This window comes from Carassius carassius, chromosome 34, assembly GCF_963082965.1.
Source record: "Carassius carassius chromosome 34, fCarCar2.1, whole genome shotgun sequence".
Classification (NCBI taxonomy): domain Eukaryota; kingdom Metazoa; phylum Chordata; class Actinopteri; order Cypriniformes; family Cyprinidae; genus Carassius; species Carassius carassius.
In genome coordinates, this window is record NC_081788.1 from 17,537,538 (window position 1) to 17,554,126 (window position 16,589).

General features: G+C 35.7%; 1 protein-coding gene across 1 annotated transcript; it reads right to left on the reverse strand.

Annotated features, from left to right (window-relative positions):
• Window positions 1-1,224: 1,224 nt before the first annotated feature.
• Window positions 1,225-16,156, reverse strand: LOC132114554 (sodium-coupled neutral amino acid transporter 5-like). The gene is made up of 16 exons (XM_059522725.1): window positions 16,000-16,156; window positions 8,038-8,172; window positions 7,121-7,205; window positions 6,726-6,841; window positions 3,975-4,048; window positions 3,766-3,858; window positions 3,536-3,617; window positions 3,064-3,146; window positions 2,805-2,863; window positions 2,563-2,691; window positions 2,385-2,464; window positions 2,184-2,284; window positions 1,910-2,025; window positions 1,661-1,805; window positions 1,468-1,571; window positions 1,225-1,387 (listed from the first exon to the last, which is right to left on the reverse strand). Exons 2-16 carry the CDS (start codon window positions 8,100-8,102, stop codon window positions 1,286-1,288), a joined length of 1,434 nt encoding a protein of 477 aa, XP_059378708.1. The 5' UTR covers window positions 8,103-8,172; window positions 16,000-16,156; the 3' UTR covers window positions 1,225-1,285.
• Window positions 16,157-16,589: the final 433 nt, after the last annotated feature.

Genomic DNA, 16,589 nt, shown 5'->3' on the forward strand with positions numbered 1-16,589 from the left:
TGATCAACGTCATCATTGTTCGGCCTATTTCTGGAGAGGAACTTCACTGAAACACAACATGTCACCATGCAAACCACATATTTTCAAGCTTATTAAAACTATGCTCATTTTCAAGATGTTCAAATAAAAATCCAATTATACAACAAGCAAAATGACACAACATGAATAATCTTCAACAGTATTGTGTGTTTCTTGAATACTACTAGATAACTATGACATTTATGTTCCTTCTCCTCTCAAAAACAGAGTAAAGAAATGTTGTCATATGAACGTGCCGAGAACTGCACTAATCACTAAAGGATTGTAAAACTTCTTGTTCTGTACATTTCATTTCTTTGATTTTGTCACCAAAAATGTACCAGTACATACAATACATTTACTTCAGGTTCTTCATCTGACATTGAAGCATTGTGCTTAAACATATGCACAAAACTGTACACTTCCTACTTACATGTTATAAACTCTTTTTTGGGACTGCTGAATGATATTCATCAAGAATGATAGGAACTGACATTCACATACAATGGGGTTGTACAATAAGTTTTTTAGGATCATCAGAATCTAACATTTCACTTAAATGTTTATAGTTTTTAGAATTATAAAAATGTGTATTGAACTAGAATTTTGAGTTATAAAAGCGGACAGTGTCAGTGTAAAAATGCTCGGTGTAGCAGGAGGTAGTCTTCAAACTGCATGTTCACAACTTTGGCAATTCTCATCTCAGTTTCACAGTTTTGTGTAGATTTGGAAGTTTCGTCTGCCAGTCATAACTGCAATACTTTTGCAAGAAAAAATGGTCTTTCATTAAAAATACATTTATAAACAGGGGTGCACATACGTTTTTCAGCTTGGTTCTCAAAAGAGCACCTGGAGATTTGGTTTTACCCATTAAATAACTATAAAATATAATAATAATAATAATAATGATAATAATATTATTGCACTTTATTATTATTACTATTTTATAAAATAATAGACAAAATAATAAAGTGTGATAATACTATTATGCCTATATTTTAAAAAAAGGGAGTATTAAATAAAAATACAATTATTGTATAATAAACCTAAAAATAAAATGCTAATATATATATACATATATATATATATATATATATATATATATATATATATATATATATATATATATATATATATATATATATATATATATATATATATATATTCGATATCTATCAGAGTAAATGAAACTGAACATGGTACAGAGGTTTTAGGTTCAGGAGTTTGTGTTTTGGTCTTTAACTGTTGTAGTCCATTTGTAGCTCTTTCAGTGGCCACCCGACACCTTCTTTCCGGTCACCCACTCTATTATGATGAACGTAAAACTCATAATCATGAAGATGAAACCCAGTGTCACAAACGCAAGTGCCTGGAAAACATAAAAGAGTGTGAGGAAAAAACGAAGCCATAGATCTGTAAGAGTGAACTGACATTCAGTCTGATTCTCACCTGGATTTTTGGCCGAGATTTCAACGGCTCCTTTTCTTTAGGGACGATGCAAATGTAGAATATTCCCGGAAGAATGAAAATGAGGCTGGGAGCAGATGTGGCACCTAAAACAAAAATCATTCAGGTCAATTCTGCATTTGAATGATATTAATGTGACCATTATAAAGTCCTCTACATGACATATCTGACTTACCGATGAAGCCGAAGATGTCACGAATGTTGGGCACGAAAATGACGAGCAGGTTGACTAAGATGAGGAGGCATACAGCGATGGAGATGTGACGCACCCAGTGGAAAGGCTGATCAGGGAAAAGAAGCTGCAAGATGGCACGACGAATCTAGAGAAGAACAAGTCACTGTCAACACTCAGCCAGCACGATTAAGAAGAATTATATATTATATTATATATGCAAGCAATAATGAGCCAGGAAAATGAAAGTACCGGGAAGAGGACCACTGGAACAGTCAGCGTCACTGCTATCAGCACAGCCAGCCGAACACACAGCATCAGGGTGTCTTTTTTACTGTACATCTCCAGAAGCTCTGACTTCACATTCCCTACACATATGTAGACACAGTGAATGTTAAAATATTTACAAATATAACAAACCTTGAAATGTTGGTACTTTGATTATTATTTACCATGGTACTTTGTAAATGCCATAGATCTAGAACTAGGTGTAGGTATTTTAGTTTGTTTGTGAACTTTCACTTACCATAGAAGGTGAGGTAGCCAAAGATGGCAGTCAGCAGATACATGACAAACATGGCCAAGATAGAGATATTAGCAATTTTTTGCATGCGTTCCTTCTTAGGACTGAAATGAGGAGACAAAAAAAAAAAAATCAGTACATACAGTAAAAAAATACGATTTTTAAAGCCAATGTGAATGAACAAGAATGCAGTTCCTGTCTTACTTTTTGAGTTCTGTGTAAATGGGCAACACTTCAGGGTGGCACACAAAAGCAAAAGCCATAATGGGAATGGTAAAAGCCGTCTATGATGAATAAAAAAAAAAACATAAAATTTAATGTTTAATTCACTGTACTAAAGCAAAAAGGACATATGTTCTGATTTGCAGTTTATCTCTCTAACCTGTGGGTTGATAGTTATAAATTTGGCTTCACATGTGTCGTCGGTAGTGTTGTGTATGTTTTCAGTGACAGCCGTTTCATTATAGGTGTGATCTAAAGAACACTCCGTGACAAACTTCTTGTAGATAACCTAGTAAGGAACAATGGAGAGATGCTTTTATTTGTCACATCTACATAACAGTCATTTTTTAATATAGACTGGTGTTTATATACTGTATGTAGGTGGATGGAGATTGGACTTACAGATATGAGGAAGAAGACCATGCAGCTGAGAGAGAAACCACTGGTGTAGCCCAGATACCCTAAAATAAATGCAGAAAGTTCATGCCATACTAATTATACGAAATTGATTTTAAATGCGTCGTTTGAGACACTCAACATAGATTTTTAGCACAGATGTGTAATTGCTTAATTGTGATTATTATAAAATATACTGAAATGAGAAATGACAGGGGGGGAACAAAATGAAATGAAAGGAAAGGAGGCAGGAAGTGGAACCTACCAAGTCGTTTCATAAAAGCCAGAGGAAGAATGATGGCGACACTAACAATAATGATGAGACACTTCCCATCAACAAACCAGTAACTGACAAAGAGAACACATGTACATATTTCACACAGCTTATCATGTCTGAAGGAGTGATATGATTATGAAAAGCAGACAGAATGGACACTTCAGAGTTTGTTTTAGTCATACACAGAGAGTAATAAATTAAATAAAAATGTAATACAAGTGAGGTTAAGAGTTTATTTAGTATTTAAGAGAAGCAAACAACTAACCTTTGAATTAGGATTTCACATGCTTAATGCCACAAATTATCTTATTTGATTAGTGACCTTGAAATAGTACATAATCTATAGTTCAGTAGTTCTCATTCATTTTACATCATGATTATTTGTTTTTATCTTTTTCAAAATCTTTCAGTTTTGGACCCCACTAGATTCAGCGCATCAGTGTTATGTTCTGATACTCACGTTGAGTTATCTGGCAGTTTCATAAGACCCTGAATAACTGAAGGTAACTCGATCTTCACAATAAACAGGTAACTGGACATTGCTGTTGGATCAAATGAAGAAACATTGAGTGTTGTAGTGCATCTGTATTCAGTGCTCATATTGCTTTAAGTAGTTATCCCTGCCTTTGATTGATCAGCTGTGATGTCTTTTTGACATTATGAGAGTAACAGTAAAATGTTGAATTTTACCTCCGATGTTGTGCAGTGTTATAATGCATGCTGCTAAGATCTTCCCTGGTGGACCAAATGCACGGTACCCGAGCTGTTCATATGCACGGATGCCTAAACATACAAGCAAACATAACAGAAAGTTCAGAAGAAAGTCAAGGTGGATTTTAAACACAGCGTGTGATGTTATCAGGATTGTCTGAGGAGATGAAAGAGATAATGTTTCTTACCAACCACGCCTGCAGTCTTCAGAAGCAGGTGAATGGAGTAGGCAGAGAGGATAGCGATGAGAATCAACAGGATTCTGCAAACAGATTATGAAACTAGATAAACCACAACAGCAAAAAGCAACTTTCCATGTGGAATGTTTTTGACCATCCAAAGAAAGTCAAAGAGGTACAAAACAACACTAGATCCCACTGTCTTTCGTTAATTAATTTAAATTTTTAAATTAATTCATTTTAAAAATATATTTTTTATGTTCCATAGAAGAAAGTCATGTTTGAAACAACATGAAGGTGAGTATATGTTGATAGAATTAACACTTTTGGATGACTTTAAAATATTATTTTAATCATGCTCTTTTAGTTTTATAGATTGTCAGACTCATTACCCTTACGAAAAAGTAGTATACTTCAAGTTTATTTACTAAGTATACTGACGTAAAGTTCAAGTATATTTTTAAGTATACTTTGTGTAGCAAGTATACATATATCAGTGTTTTAATAGTATACTTGCAAGTGTACTGTTTCAATACTCCTTGGGACTAAATTGGCCCACTTTCTAGTATATGAAAGTATACTTTTAAGTATCCTTTATATATAACAGTAGAAAACTACTAGTTTACCTCTATGTTTGTAATTTGTACTGCAATTATACTAAAAGTGAACTTATAAGTATACTGAGAGTTTACTAATTAAATACTTTGTACATTTTGAAGTATAGTCTCAGTAAACTACTAGTTTAGTAGATTTATACTGCAAGTATACTCATAAGTTTTCTTTAAGTGAACTTTACATCATACTTTAAGTAAACTACTATGTCCCTATTTTAATGTGTATATATTTTGTTTTATGAATTTTTGAACAAACAAAACATCCAAAGAAAGAATAGGGTATCTGCATGTAAACAAAAACATTTTATTTTAGCTTCATGCATTATTTTTTAAACATTTTAATGTATTTCATAAAAAATTAAGAAATAAGATTTTGAACCAAAAGCTGAAAAAAAAGACTATGAATTGGATTCAGAATGATAATCAAAACGTAGATGGAGTCGATCAACAACCCCAAAACTTGACTGTAATTATTACCTCTTCATAGGGCGACATTTTATTCCATAACGTTACAGTTTTGATGCTGTTTCATGTCAGATGATCATGTTAGATCACATGTGTTAGTATCTGGTGTTTCTTTTTTCTTCTTCACTTGTGTTTTTTTGGAAATTCTGTGCAGAAGATGTGTACTAGCGCCCACTACAGTATAATAATGAAAACACGGATTCTAGGAATAGCTCAAATATATTTCGACTTTTTGTAAGTATAAGTCAAGTATACATAAATGTCATTTTAAGTAAGAAGCCCATTTCTGAGAAGTACATAAAGTCAACTAAAAACGTACTTTCCTATTTTTAGTTTAAAATAAGTATACTAATAGTACACTTGAATAAATACATTTTTCGTAAGGGTAACCAGTCATTTGTCTTTCAGAGGTGCTAATTTAATCATGATTAGGTGACACAAACTGCAGTTTGATCAGGGATATTATCACCAGTTGACGTAGAGATGACAGAGGAGACACAAATCTAACCTCTAATCTCATTAATGACGCATTAGACAAACTGAGAGTGTATTTCTTTGGAGTGCAACTTACAACAACACTGTCACACACACACACACACACACACACAAAAGTCTCTGTAGTAAAAGTACACAAAATAGCCATCGATTACGTGGGCTATGAGTTAACACTTCCCCCTAGTATCTATTTGCATTTATTGGCAGGAAGTTTTGTTGTGTGTTTGGTTTTTTTTTTAGCTGTTGAGGTTGAAACTATACTAGCAAACGTTTTTCTTTGTTTCTCTTCTCTCTCTCTCTCTCGTACAACAAGCTGCTTGAAAAGCCTGATTGAGCTAGACAGACAGACAAATATACAGACAGACAGACAGACAGACAGACAGACAGGCTTTGATTTGAGTACAGATTACAGCAGGCTATTATTAACCCTCTCAGGTCTGATCTGTAAGCTGTGCATGTGCAGTTGTCACATCATAGACACACAGTTACTGTACGTTTAAGCTCCCTACACAAATAAAACCCTGTCATTCACAAGGATTAGCAACTGCATTTGTTCTATCAAGGAGCGTAGTTCTATTTAGTTGTTGTTTTATAATATGTCTGCTGTCAGAACTTGATAATTCATCCTAGCACTTGATTTTTAAGGAACATGGTACGTGGTATGGAGGCAGAGAAATTGAAAGAATGAATTTTTAGCACTAGGTTTGCTCATGTTACATGATACCTCAGCCAAGAAAAAGCATGCAAATATTTGAGTTTGTATTGACTTAGCATTTGTGAGGCTGGTTGTGACTGGCACGTGTACAGAGGCACACTGGAATGTGGCTGGATGGGCTTTAAAGCTCGGTCAGGCCAAACCCGGACACGCATACAGAGCACATGCATTCCCTGCATACTAACTGAAGTTAATGAATAAAACACAGCCAAATGCCAAAAAAGAGACATCATTCCACTTAGAACCTGAAATGTTTTGTTGACATTTGTAACTATGGACACATACCAGAAAGACTAGATGGCTTTTCGACTCAAATAGTATTTACACACCGTACTTAATTGTTGATGACGTTAAAGAAACACTAGAACTCATTTTTATTATTACATCTTCAATAACCTTTATTTTTAGAATGTATTATAGCACAAATCAACCCAAATGCGAATGAATGATTGGAAGTGTAGTTTGACTTACACAAAAAGGATGATTCCGGTGTTGGCCATTGCGTAAGCCAGTCCCAGAATTCCACTGCCCATAATGGCATTACTGAGGTTGAAAATAGACATTCTGAAGGAAGTCTTTCCCTCGAACTGGAATAAAAGATAAATCGGTTATTAGTCAAGAATTGTTTATCTGTTTATCTGAATAGGTTCTTTTAGCTTAAATGGTTGTTTCACTTTTTCTGTGTATTAACTCCACAAATAATTAGTAGGATGGATTAGTTAGAAGTTATTCCTAGTGTTACACATTATACTTAACTGTAATATGGAGCATCTATATTTGTGAGTGTTTTACATCATTTTAATCAGTCTCACCCAGCCTTACTCAGTAAGTTTTTGTGAAGTCAACTCTGAAATTTGGATACTCACATCTGTAAACGGAGTCTCTGTCTTTCCATTGCTTTTGTTGGGGAGGAAGTTATCCCCATCTGTCATGTTTTCAAGGGCATCAAATCTGTAATACAAGGAAAAGGAATATTGTTTTTTATGTAAAGTAACAATGACATTTGAATTGCCCTGTTTTGAGTTCTGTTTCATTATGTTTTGTGAAAATGCAGGAAATGACTGAGCTGCTGAATCACTGCATCATAATGCAACAGGTTTGTGAATGCTGTATTAATAAATGCCTTTGAAACAGGGGTCTCAAACTCAAATTATGTTGTTTTCTACCAGGGGGGCAAACTAAACGTCTTCAACAAATATAAGTGTTTTTACAACATGAATATGCCTCTGTGTTTTTATCTTAAAAAAAATAATAATAATAATAATAATAATAATAATTTAATTGTTAATAAAGCTGAAATTCAATAAAATATTAGATGAAAACTTATAAGTTTAAGTACTAAAATTACTAACTGAAATAAAATTTAAACATAAATACAAATAAATTGAAACTATATATTTAAATGATATTTTATAAAAAATGACAACAGCACATAAAATTACACTAAAATTAAAATTAAACCGAAAATATACAGTTAAAAGCTAATTTAAAATATTAACGAAAAAACATAATACTAAATGAATAATACTAAAAAACAGTCATATGTAACAATCACATGATATAATATTATTGCCCAAACCAACATGCAATTGAAAATTGATCTCTGATTTAATGATAGTAACACCTGAGTTTAAGATCCTTTCTCAACTTGAATATCTAACATACTTTCAAACCAAGCTTTGCTTCAAAGCGGAAAAGGTTGTCAACTAAAAGATATGATGTCATGTAAAATTTTATAAGTTTTTTTTTCTGACATTACTCTTGTGTTGGTGTGGAAACGTACCCATTCTCTGGAATTCTGCTAGGGCTGAGATCATGGTGACCGTTTGACATTTTCTGAAGTTCCATTTTAGACTGTACAGCACTTAACAATCCTCCAAAGAACACTGTCTGTAAGGTCAAGCTCTGTAAACACAATCTGAAACACAGAAAAAGGTTCTAAGATAAACTATCATTTTACTGACAACTGAAATTACTGTAAAACATGAATGCTTTGCTGAAAAATAAACAGGAGCATAACCTTCACATAAATATCAAGGTTGAGGAGAAGGCAGGGAAAAGGTAATGGTAAAAACATTCCCCAGAGCATTACTGCATGCTATAAAAACACCTAATGGAAAGATAAGCCTTGATATAGAACAGCTGTGAGTGTGTGTATTTCCCATCATTATATTTAGGCTGGTTAGTTGTGGGTAGTATTCTGAAGCATTGATTAAAGCATGATTACTGTAAACAAAGTAAAAATACACTATAATTTTAATATGTGGGAGGTGCAATTACATGCAGGTTATCTCTACTAGCGTAATTACCTAAAAACTAAATATATATTCAGATCTTTAAAGGTCAAATGTGAATAAATGTAAAGATATGGCAGAAATAAGAAAAGTGTCATGCTATTGTAAATTCAGCTGACTGTTTTCTCACAGGTTTCCTGTACACGATTGCCATTGGTCGGGTGAATTATAACTCTGCCTCCAAATTCTTGCTTTTGTTTAAGTTATTTGGTCGGGATACTCAACCAGGAGGTCAATGTTTAACTGGTTAGCATGGCCATATGCTTACAGATTTCTCCAATACTACAGACCTCTTTGACTTAAACAAACAGAGCAATGTTTTCATAGTGTTGCAGAACTGTGAAAATCAACCTATGAATTGCAGGCCTATGACTGTCTCTCATATTACACTTGGACAGTATTTTACGTTTTGGTATAGTAAATTTATAATATATTAACTAATTAACTAATTATAATCAAGTACTTCACATGTGCTTTAGTGTGTTAGTCAACACAACAAAATAAGGGTAATTTTGTAAAGCATTGCAAAAGATCATTAAAACAATTATTTACAATTTACAGTAAAACTTTTAATTTGACTTTTTAAAAAGTGTGCTTAGGAAACAGTCATAAAATACACTTGAGTGGCCTTTTATTTCTTTAATTTTGTTTGCAAGTACACATTAAACATTACCATTTGAAGTACATTAAAGTGCACACTGAATACAATGTACTGTACAATTGTATGAGTTTATCATATTGGCTTCTTTTGGTACAAATAGCATGACTGATGCATCTTTTCTTAAACTTGCACTCTCAGCATGACAAGGAACCATTGTAAAAAAAATTGCAGTTCTTGTAGGTCAGGAAATACTGAAGTCTTAATCTGTCATTCAAGAGACTGGCCATAGCCTTATTAGGAAACAAATGTCTGTATTCATTCAGGTCTTTATTTGGGTTCTCTGACTACTTTAAGTCTTGCCAAAAGCTCGAAAAGCAATGAATTTCAGTGTTTAGTGGTCAATCTACTAGCAAAATAAGTCAGTCAATATAAAATATCTGAACTTTATTTAGCTTTATAGCCACAAATTAATTAATGTTCCATTCAAAACACTACATTTAAGACCACCATCATACTCTGTACAATCTATTATGTGCTTGTTTCAAATAAAAGTGAATCAAGGGATATACAGTTCAAGTGAAGTGTATTTTAACAGTATTCCATCACCGAATGTCTGTAGCTGTTTGGTTATAATGTAAAATATGTCAACGGAAAAGAGGTTAATGCAAAAGTTACCCTTGACAAACCATCAACTCACTGCCCAAATGAACAACTGGTGTTTAAATAAAGCATGAAAGACAAAGACTGCAAAGCAAGTTAAGCCTGTGGGAAAAGCCTTGGCAACAGGACTTCTGTCTGATGCAAGACTTTATCTGTATTGAAACAGCATGAACCTCCCTACACACCCATATTCAAACATGCTTTTGTTCCAACAGGAAGCGGACATTTAGAAAGTACTCACCACTGTGGGATAAAATTGCAAGTCTCTAAGTGTAGCTATGTGGTGTCCTGAGGTCAGAGAGTCTTCACTCATTAGTTTGTTTCTGTGTTGCCTTAGTGAAGCTGTCCAGCTTGTGTGAGCAGACGTTCAGAGCTCACCTGTGTGCTGAGACGGAGTAAGGGAGGAGATTAACTCCTGTGTGGAGGAGTGAACATGTGTCTGTGTTTAGGAACAACCTGGCACAAGTCATCCATCTTAACACTCTTGTAAATGTTAAAAATTGTAAATTTGTAGATTTGTATGTATGTATGATGTACATTTATACATTAACACATTATATGGCAGAGAAAAAAATTCAGGCATTAGAGCTCTGAAGAATGGTCAGGGGGGATTGTTTAATATGGGTGGGCTATAAAATTGGATAAGGGGTTATAAAGTATGTGGTAGAAGCCAGAGGATTTTGGGTAAGTGTACATTTTCTATCCCCTTATTTGAGGTCTCTACACTTTAAAAAACACTGGGTTAAATACAACCCAATTTGGGTTAACCCAAGGGCTGGGTAAATATAGAACAATGCCCATCTTGGGTTAATTTTACCCAGCAAATTGGCTTGTTTATTTAACCCTGCTATGGTTTATTAATTTTTTTAACAGTGTGATGTGGGAGAGAAGCAAGTAAACGAGGCAGGTGATGATACAAAGTCTTTAATAATCCACACAGGGGTAATCCATAAGGTGAAGGCAGAAACACACATACACGTTGACGAGACCGGTCAACCAAACACTGAACTAAATGCATAGAACGTTAAAGAGGGTTATTGAAAAACACACCTTAACATAATGACACAATGAACATGAGACAGAAATTAGGTCACATGGAGAACATGAGGAATGAAAACGCAACATAATGAGTCCAGAAGCATGACATTACTCCCCCCTCCCAGAAGGTGTGACCTCTGACCGTGGAACAGAGGGAGGGAGGGACCAAGGTGGAGGTTCTGGTGGAGGACGGACCCCCAGGAGGGGGTCAGCAGACAGAGACCACTGAGGGAGAAGCCAGTGAGGAGACCATGGAGGGAGGAGGGATCCAGGCCACAGCCATGATGGTGGCCCACGGGGGAGCCGACAGAGGGAAGAGCCATGGTGGATGAAGGGCCAACGACTCCAAGGGGCCGACCAATGGTGGTGGAGCAGGTGGAGACGGAGAGCCGATTAGAGACTGAGCGACACTGAGGATCCAGAGAGCCAAGGCGGAGTAGATAATGCCATCGACCAAGGCGGGGATCCGGAAGGCCCCGGTGGAGCCAGAGCGACCGAGGACTGAGGTTGAGCCAGAGGGCAGGAGGAGCCTTACAGAGCCTGAGGGATGGAGGGACGAAGTGGAGTCCCTGGGCGGCGGATGGTCGATGACAGTCCAATGTGGAGCCGGAGGGATGATGGAGCCCGGCATAGCTGATGGACTGACAGGCCATGGTGGAGTGGAGGGAGCTAGGAGCCATGGATCCGCTGGGTCGAAGGGCCAAGGCGGAGCCTGGAGGCGGAGACAAGGGATCCTCCAGCCATGAAGCCGATGGAGAGTGGCAGACTCCTGGCGAATCAAGCGCACAGATGGTGGGCTGAGGGCAAGCAGAGGGGCTGCCAGATGACAGCGGTGGAGGAGGCTGGAGCAGGTGATAGGTCAGGCATCTTCGAGGAGCAGGCAGTGGAGGGCACATTCTAAGAGCAGGCACTGGAGGATCGTAAGCCCCCTCAGGGCTGGACGAGGAAACCAAGCTCAAAGGAGGGCTGGACGGACCAGCGGAGATGATGGAAAGAGGTCGCGGCAGGCTATTGCTCTCTATCAGCAGTGAGCTTGGGCTTGCACTCCATGCATCGGGGAGATGGTGGGGTGTCCACAGTCAGAGGCGATGCACAAGACACCAGCACCCACTCCACCAAGGTGGCAATATTCCGGACAACCACGCTCTGCACTCGTCATTCTGGCTGGTCTTGTAGAAAGTGCATAGGCAATGAATAGTTCAATGAATAGTTTTATATGATCCTCGAGGAAAAGGCTCCTCTGCTCCAGCAGGAGGAAGAAGATGGCAGGATCGCCATAAAATAAAACAAAAACTGACAAAAGGAAAAACAAAACGTGCGGAAACACACCACCTGATTTCTGTTACGGTGTGATGTGGGAGAGAAGCACTAGGTCTAGGTCACACAGAGAACACGAGGAATGAAAACATTACATAATGAGTCCAGGGGCGTGACATTTTTACTTCATTACATTTACTACAATCTTATTTTTTACTTCATAAATTAAATAATGTGTACAGATTAACTTAAATCCTTAAAATTAACTTCCTTTATTTATCATTTATAGCATTGTTTCCTTATAAATCATAACATAAAATAAACAACAAGCTTATAAATCATACAGAACGAGTTTTCTTTTTTTTTGAATGCAAAAATGCAGAAAGTTTTCTGTGAGGGGTAAATTTAGGTGTAATGTTGGTGCATAGGGCAGAATACAGCATGATGTATAGTTCACTTTCACTTTTTCAGTTTCAGAATATACAGTGTAGAATATTGTGTTTGTACAGTATAAAAACCATAACACCAGCTGAGAGTCCCCACAAGGTTAGTAATCCAGACACGTGTGTCTGTTGTGGTAAGTAATGAGATTAGAAGATCAGGGCTTTTTTAAGGTTACCTGCATGCACTTGTTCTGCAAGGCAGGGGAGAGCGGGGTGATTTGGGCCTATGGGTAAGTTGAGCCAACCCCTTGTTTCTGGACAACCTAAAATAAAATTGGTGATATCAACCATGTGATGGAGGGAAGCCCATGGAATAATTAATAATTAGATTTAGGTAAAAAAAAAAAAACAGTGATTTTTGTGTGTTGAAGGAAAATTATAGACAAATCTGAAAAAATATCACATGTTTGTGCTAAAGGAAGTAATATGATGCTAAAATGTTAGCATGATGTTTTAACTCTAAACTGCTCGATAATACAAGTTTGTTAAAATGGTAGGCGTGGGGTAATTTGAGCCAATGGCTTACCCCTTCTTATACAGTATTATTTTACTGTAATTCTACATGATATTTCATTCATTTTAGAACAAAGATTTTTTAATTTGTTCTTTGTTTTGAACTTGGTTTTGTTTTGAAAATTTTAATTAGGCCATGTTTATGAAAATTGGCCATTGAAGTTTATGAAACTGTTTTCCTCTACAACATTTATAAATGGGATTTTGAGTACTATTAACCCAATTCTGTAAGGTCAATTGCAGTTTTTTTTTTCATTCTTTAGTTTGAACTTTATTTTGTTCTGAAAATAATTTAAAAAAATGACTTCAAGGTTGTGAACTGTACCTTTGAATAAAACTTTTAAGTAGTCATCCATCCATCCATTCTATTATTCATACCTCTTTGTCCTTATTTCGGTCGCAGGAAGCTGGACCCACAGAAGGGGAAACTCCCTGGATGAACGGTCAGTCCATCACAAGGCTCACACATAGATTTTAAGAAATCATTTTTATTGAATGTCTCTCCCTTTGATATAGGATGAAGTGAAAATGTTCAGTTCAGTTCAACAAAATTAGTGGCACAGTTTAACTCCATGTGGCTCAACTTACCCTCTCCCAAGGCTCAATTTACCCCACACTGGGGCAAGTTGAGCCAAGAGACTACTTTTTTGTTGGAAAGCCATGTTCTAAAAGCAGATTATTTTAGATCCAAAGTGGTTTTTCCCAAGGATGCACCACATCCTGAAATTTGTGTACATATTTAAGTTGGACCTATTACTGTCATGTGCTCACTGTAAACACACTGGCTCAACTCATCCTGCTCTCTCCTATAATTTCCTGATTCATTAAGTCATGCTTATCTAAAGAAAGTGTGATTTTTTTTTTCTTGAGTCAATTTAATCTTTAATAATACAGTTTGCTTTTAAGCTATTCTTTATCTTCTATGTTGGCTATTGAGAGACAATTTATCTAAAATGAAAACAACAAAAAAAGTATAGACACATTTTCTCTCTATAAATTCCCAGTTGATAGGAAAGGAACAAGGGACATCTTGGCCCAATGTTACTGGCCTATATTAGAAAGCCACCAATTATGTATTAATTAATTAATTTATTTAACATTTTCTGTAAGCACCTCTAGTTGTTGAAAACGTAAAAAATAAAAAAGAAGAAATGTCTCCCATTCATCTTTATTATATAATAGGCTATTTGCTATAAAATATTTGACATGAAAATCCTAAACCATGTCAGATTATAAATATTTGGCTGGCCAAATGTAAGCATGGGTTTGCCTGAATTGAAGTTATATTTATCAAAGCATTGTTGACTTTGTTTTATTTGCTGTTGCTAATGCAAATTCAATATTTTGTTTTTGTTTCAAATTTTTTATTTTTAAACATAATAGCATACAAGAATACATTAATTAAAAAAAAAGTATTATCACAATTAATGTCACGTCTATCATGAAAACATCACGTATATATAATATACAGTAATGCTTTGTGTTGTCACATACTGTATATTGTAGTTTCAAAGAGAAGCATGATGCAGAATTACCAAATACAGATACTGTAATAAACGCTAGGAATCTTCACAGAGACTAAACCATGTAGCACAAGAGATAATCCTGATAATATACTGTAAATCCATTTAAGGACAGCAAAAGTATACATTTACATAATATCAAAGAAGGCAAAGGCATTTCTCTCTCTCTCTCACACACACACACACACACACACACACTCTCTCTCTCTCTCTCTCTCTCAAGAGATTATACCAGTGTTTGCAGAAATGTGGCCATTTGGTCACAAGTGTTTACTTTTAGCTATAATAAAAAGATGAATATTAAAAATGCTGTGTTATTATCATCATCAAACAGGATGTTCTCACACAAAGACAGGAACTAACGTATATGACTAGTTAGTCACACACATGTGGCTCCCACTCACAGCCATCTATAGTTGTATTGCCTTGTGGGTAAAACAAAGATTTACACAGGAGTCAAAAAACTCGATGTTAAAGTCTAATGGTCTATACTTATTAGGAAACATCATCTATTGTTATTTTCTGGTAACTTGGCTAAGAAGACATGTCAAATTAGAGAAATTCAGTTGAACAACATCAGTGATCCAACTCAAGATACACATTGTGATATCTCACAAGAACAGACTCTTTCACTGAAATGGTATGCAGTCACAAAGTACCATCACATACTGTTGGCGTTAAACACCTTTATGCTAAAGTGTAACTAAGGTATGACACATTTTAAACCAGTAAAGTTGCTTTCGAAGCTCTGAATGTGTGAAAAATGAAACTGCTACAGGAATTCATTGCATAGTGGAAATGAGATGGATTATCTAATACTCAACCTTATTCCATCACCTCAATTGAACCTCAATTCACCCCACATCCTGTCTACATCACACGTGAATCCTGTGAATCTTTAATTTCTGTTTGAGTATTTAAGTATACGAGTGAGAATATGCTCAGTGATGAATATTCCAATTCATAACCCATATCAACCATAAGTGCCCTTGTAAACAAGGAATCTTCAAATGTAAGCTTTTTCTTAGTCAAATGAACCGTTCTAGATATATGCATAGTAGTCTGTACAATAGCAGCCATTACAATTATATGAGAAACGCGTAATATACAATAATTCTAAATGGAGAAACAGCTTAAAGATCCATGTCAACCTACATACAATTGTGTGATAGTTCTCTGAGCTGCTTCTGTCATGAATTATAGCTGCTTTCGGTAATATAGATGCCACGTGCCACATGGTCTCCCTACTTCCTTCTCAGAGAAGATCTCATGAATGGTACTAACAGTTAATTAAGAAACACATGAATTATTAACTAGTGACTTTACATAAAGAAACCGTTAGATCACTGTCAACTGTGTTGTTTTGTACTGACTTACTATTGAGAGAATATTCGAGAGATAATGTAGTTTTCTTACCTTTTAATTCTTTAATTAATAATCTTCAGTGTAGGCAACAAATAGATCACCCAACATATATATAGAGAGAAAAATGAGGGTTTGATACTCCTAGATGGTTCTTGAGTATGTCATCTAATACAGACAGATGACGGTTAAAGATAGATAGAGAAAGAGAGCTTGAAAGACTGAAAAGTGGTAGCAGTTAGTAAGGGAAGTTTTAAGCCACTCCTCTTTAAAAGAGCGGGACTTCCAGTTTGTCCCGCCTTCTCAAATCAGATAACTATGCTCTGAAACTCATTTATCTTTTTTTCCTTTGTGTGTACATACCTACAATAGCTATAGTTGTAGTTATAGTTGTTGCTATAGTATAGTTATAAAAAAAAAAACTTTGAAACTTTGTAAAAAAAACTTCATTATGAAGATGTTTGATTCTTATTTTGGAGGAGAAAAAAATGTCCTTTATAAGTAAACTACAGAGGACATGGTCAGTTCACTTAGTTTTGTCGTGGCCGGGAAATATTAACTCGTGGGAACGTTATATTTGTCGTGGCCACGACTTCTTATGTTGAGGGAACGACATGTTTTTCTCGTGGCCACGAGTTTAATGC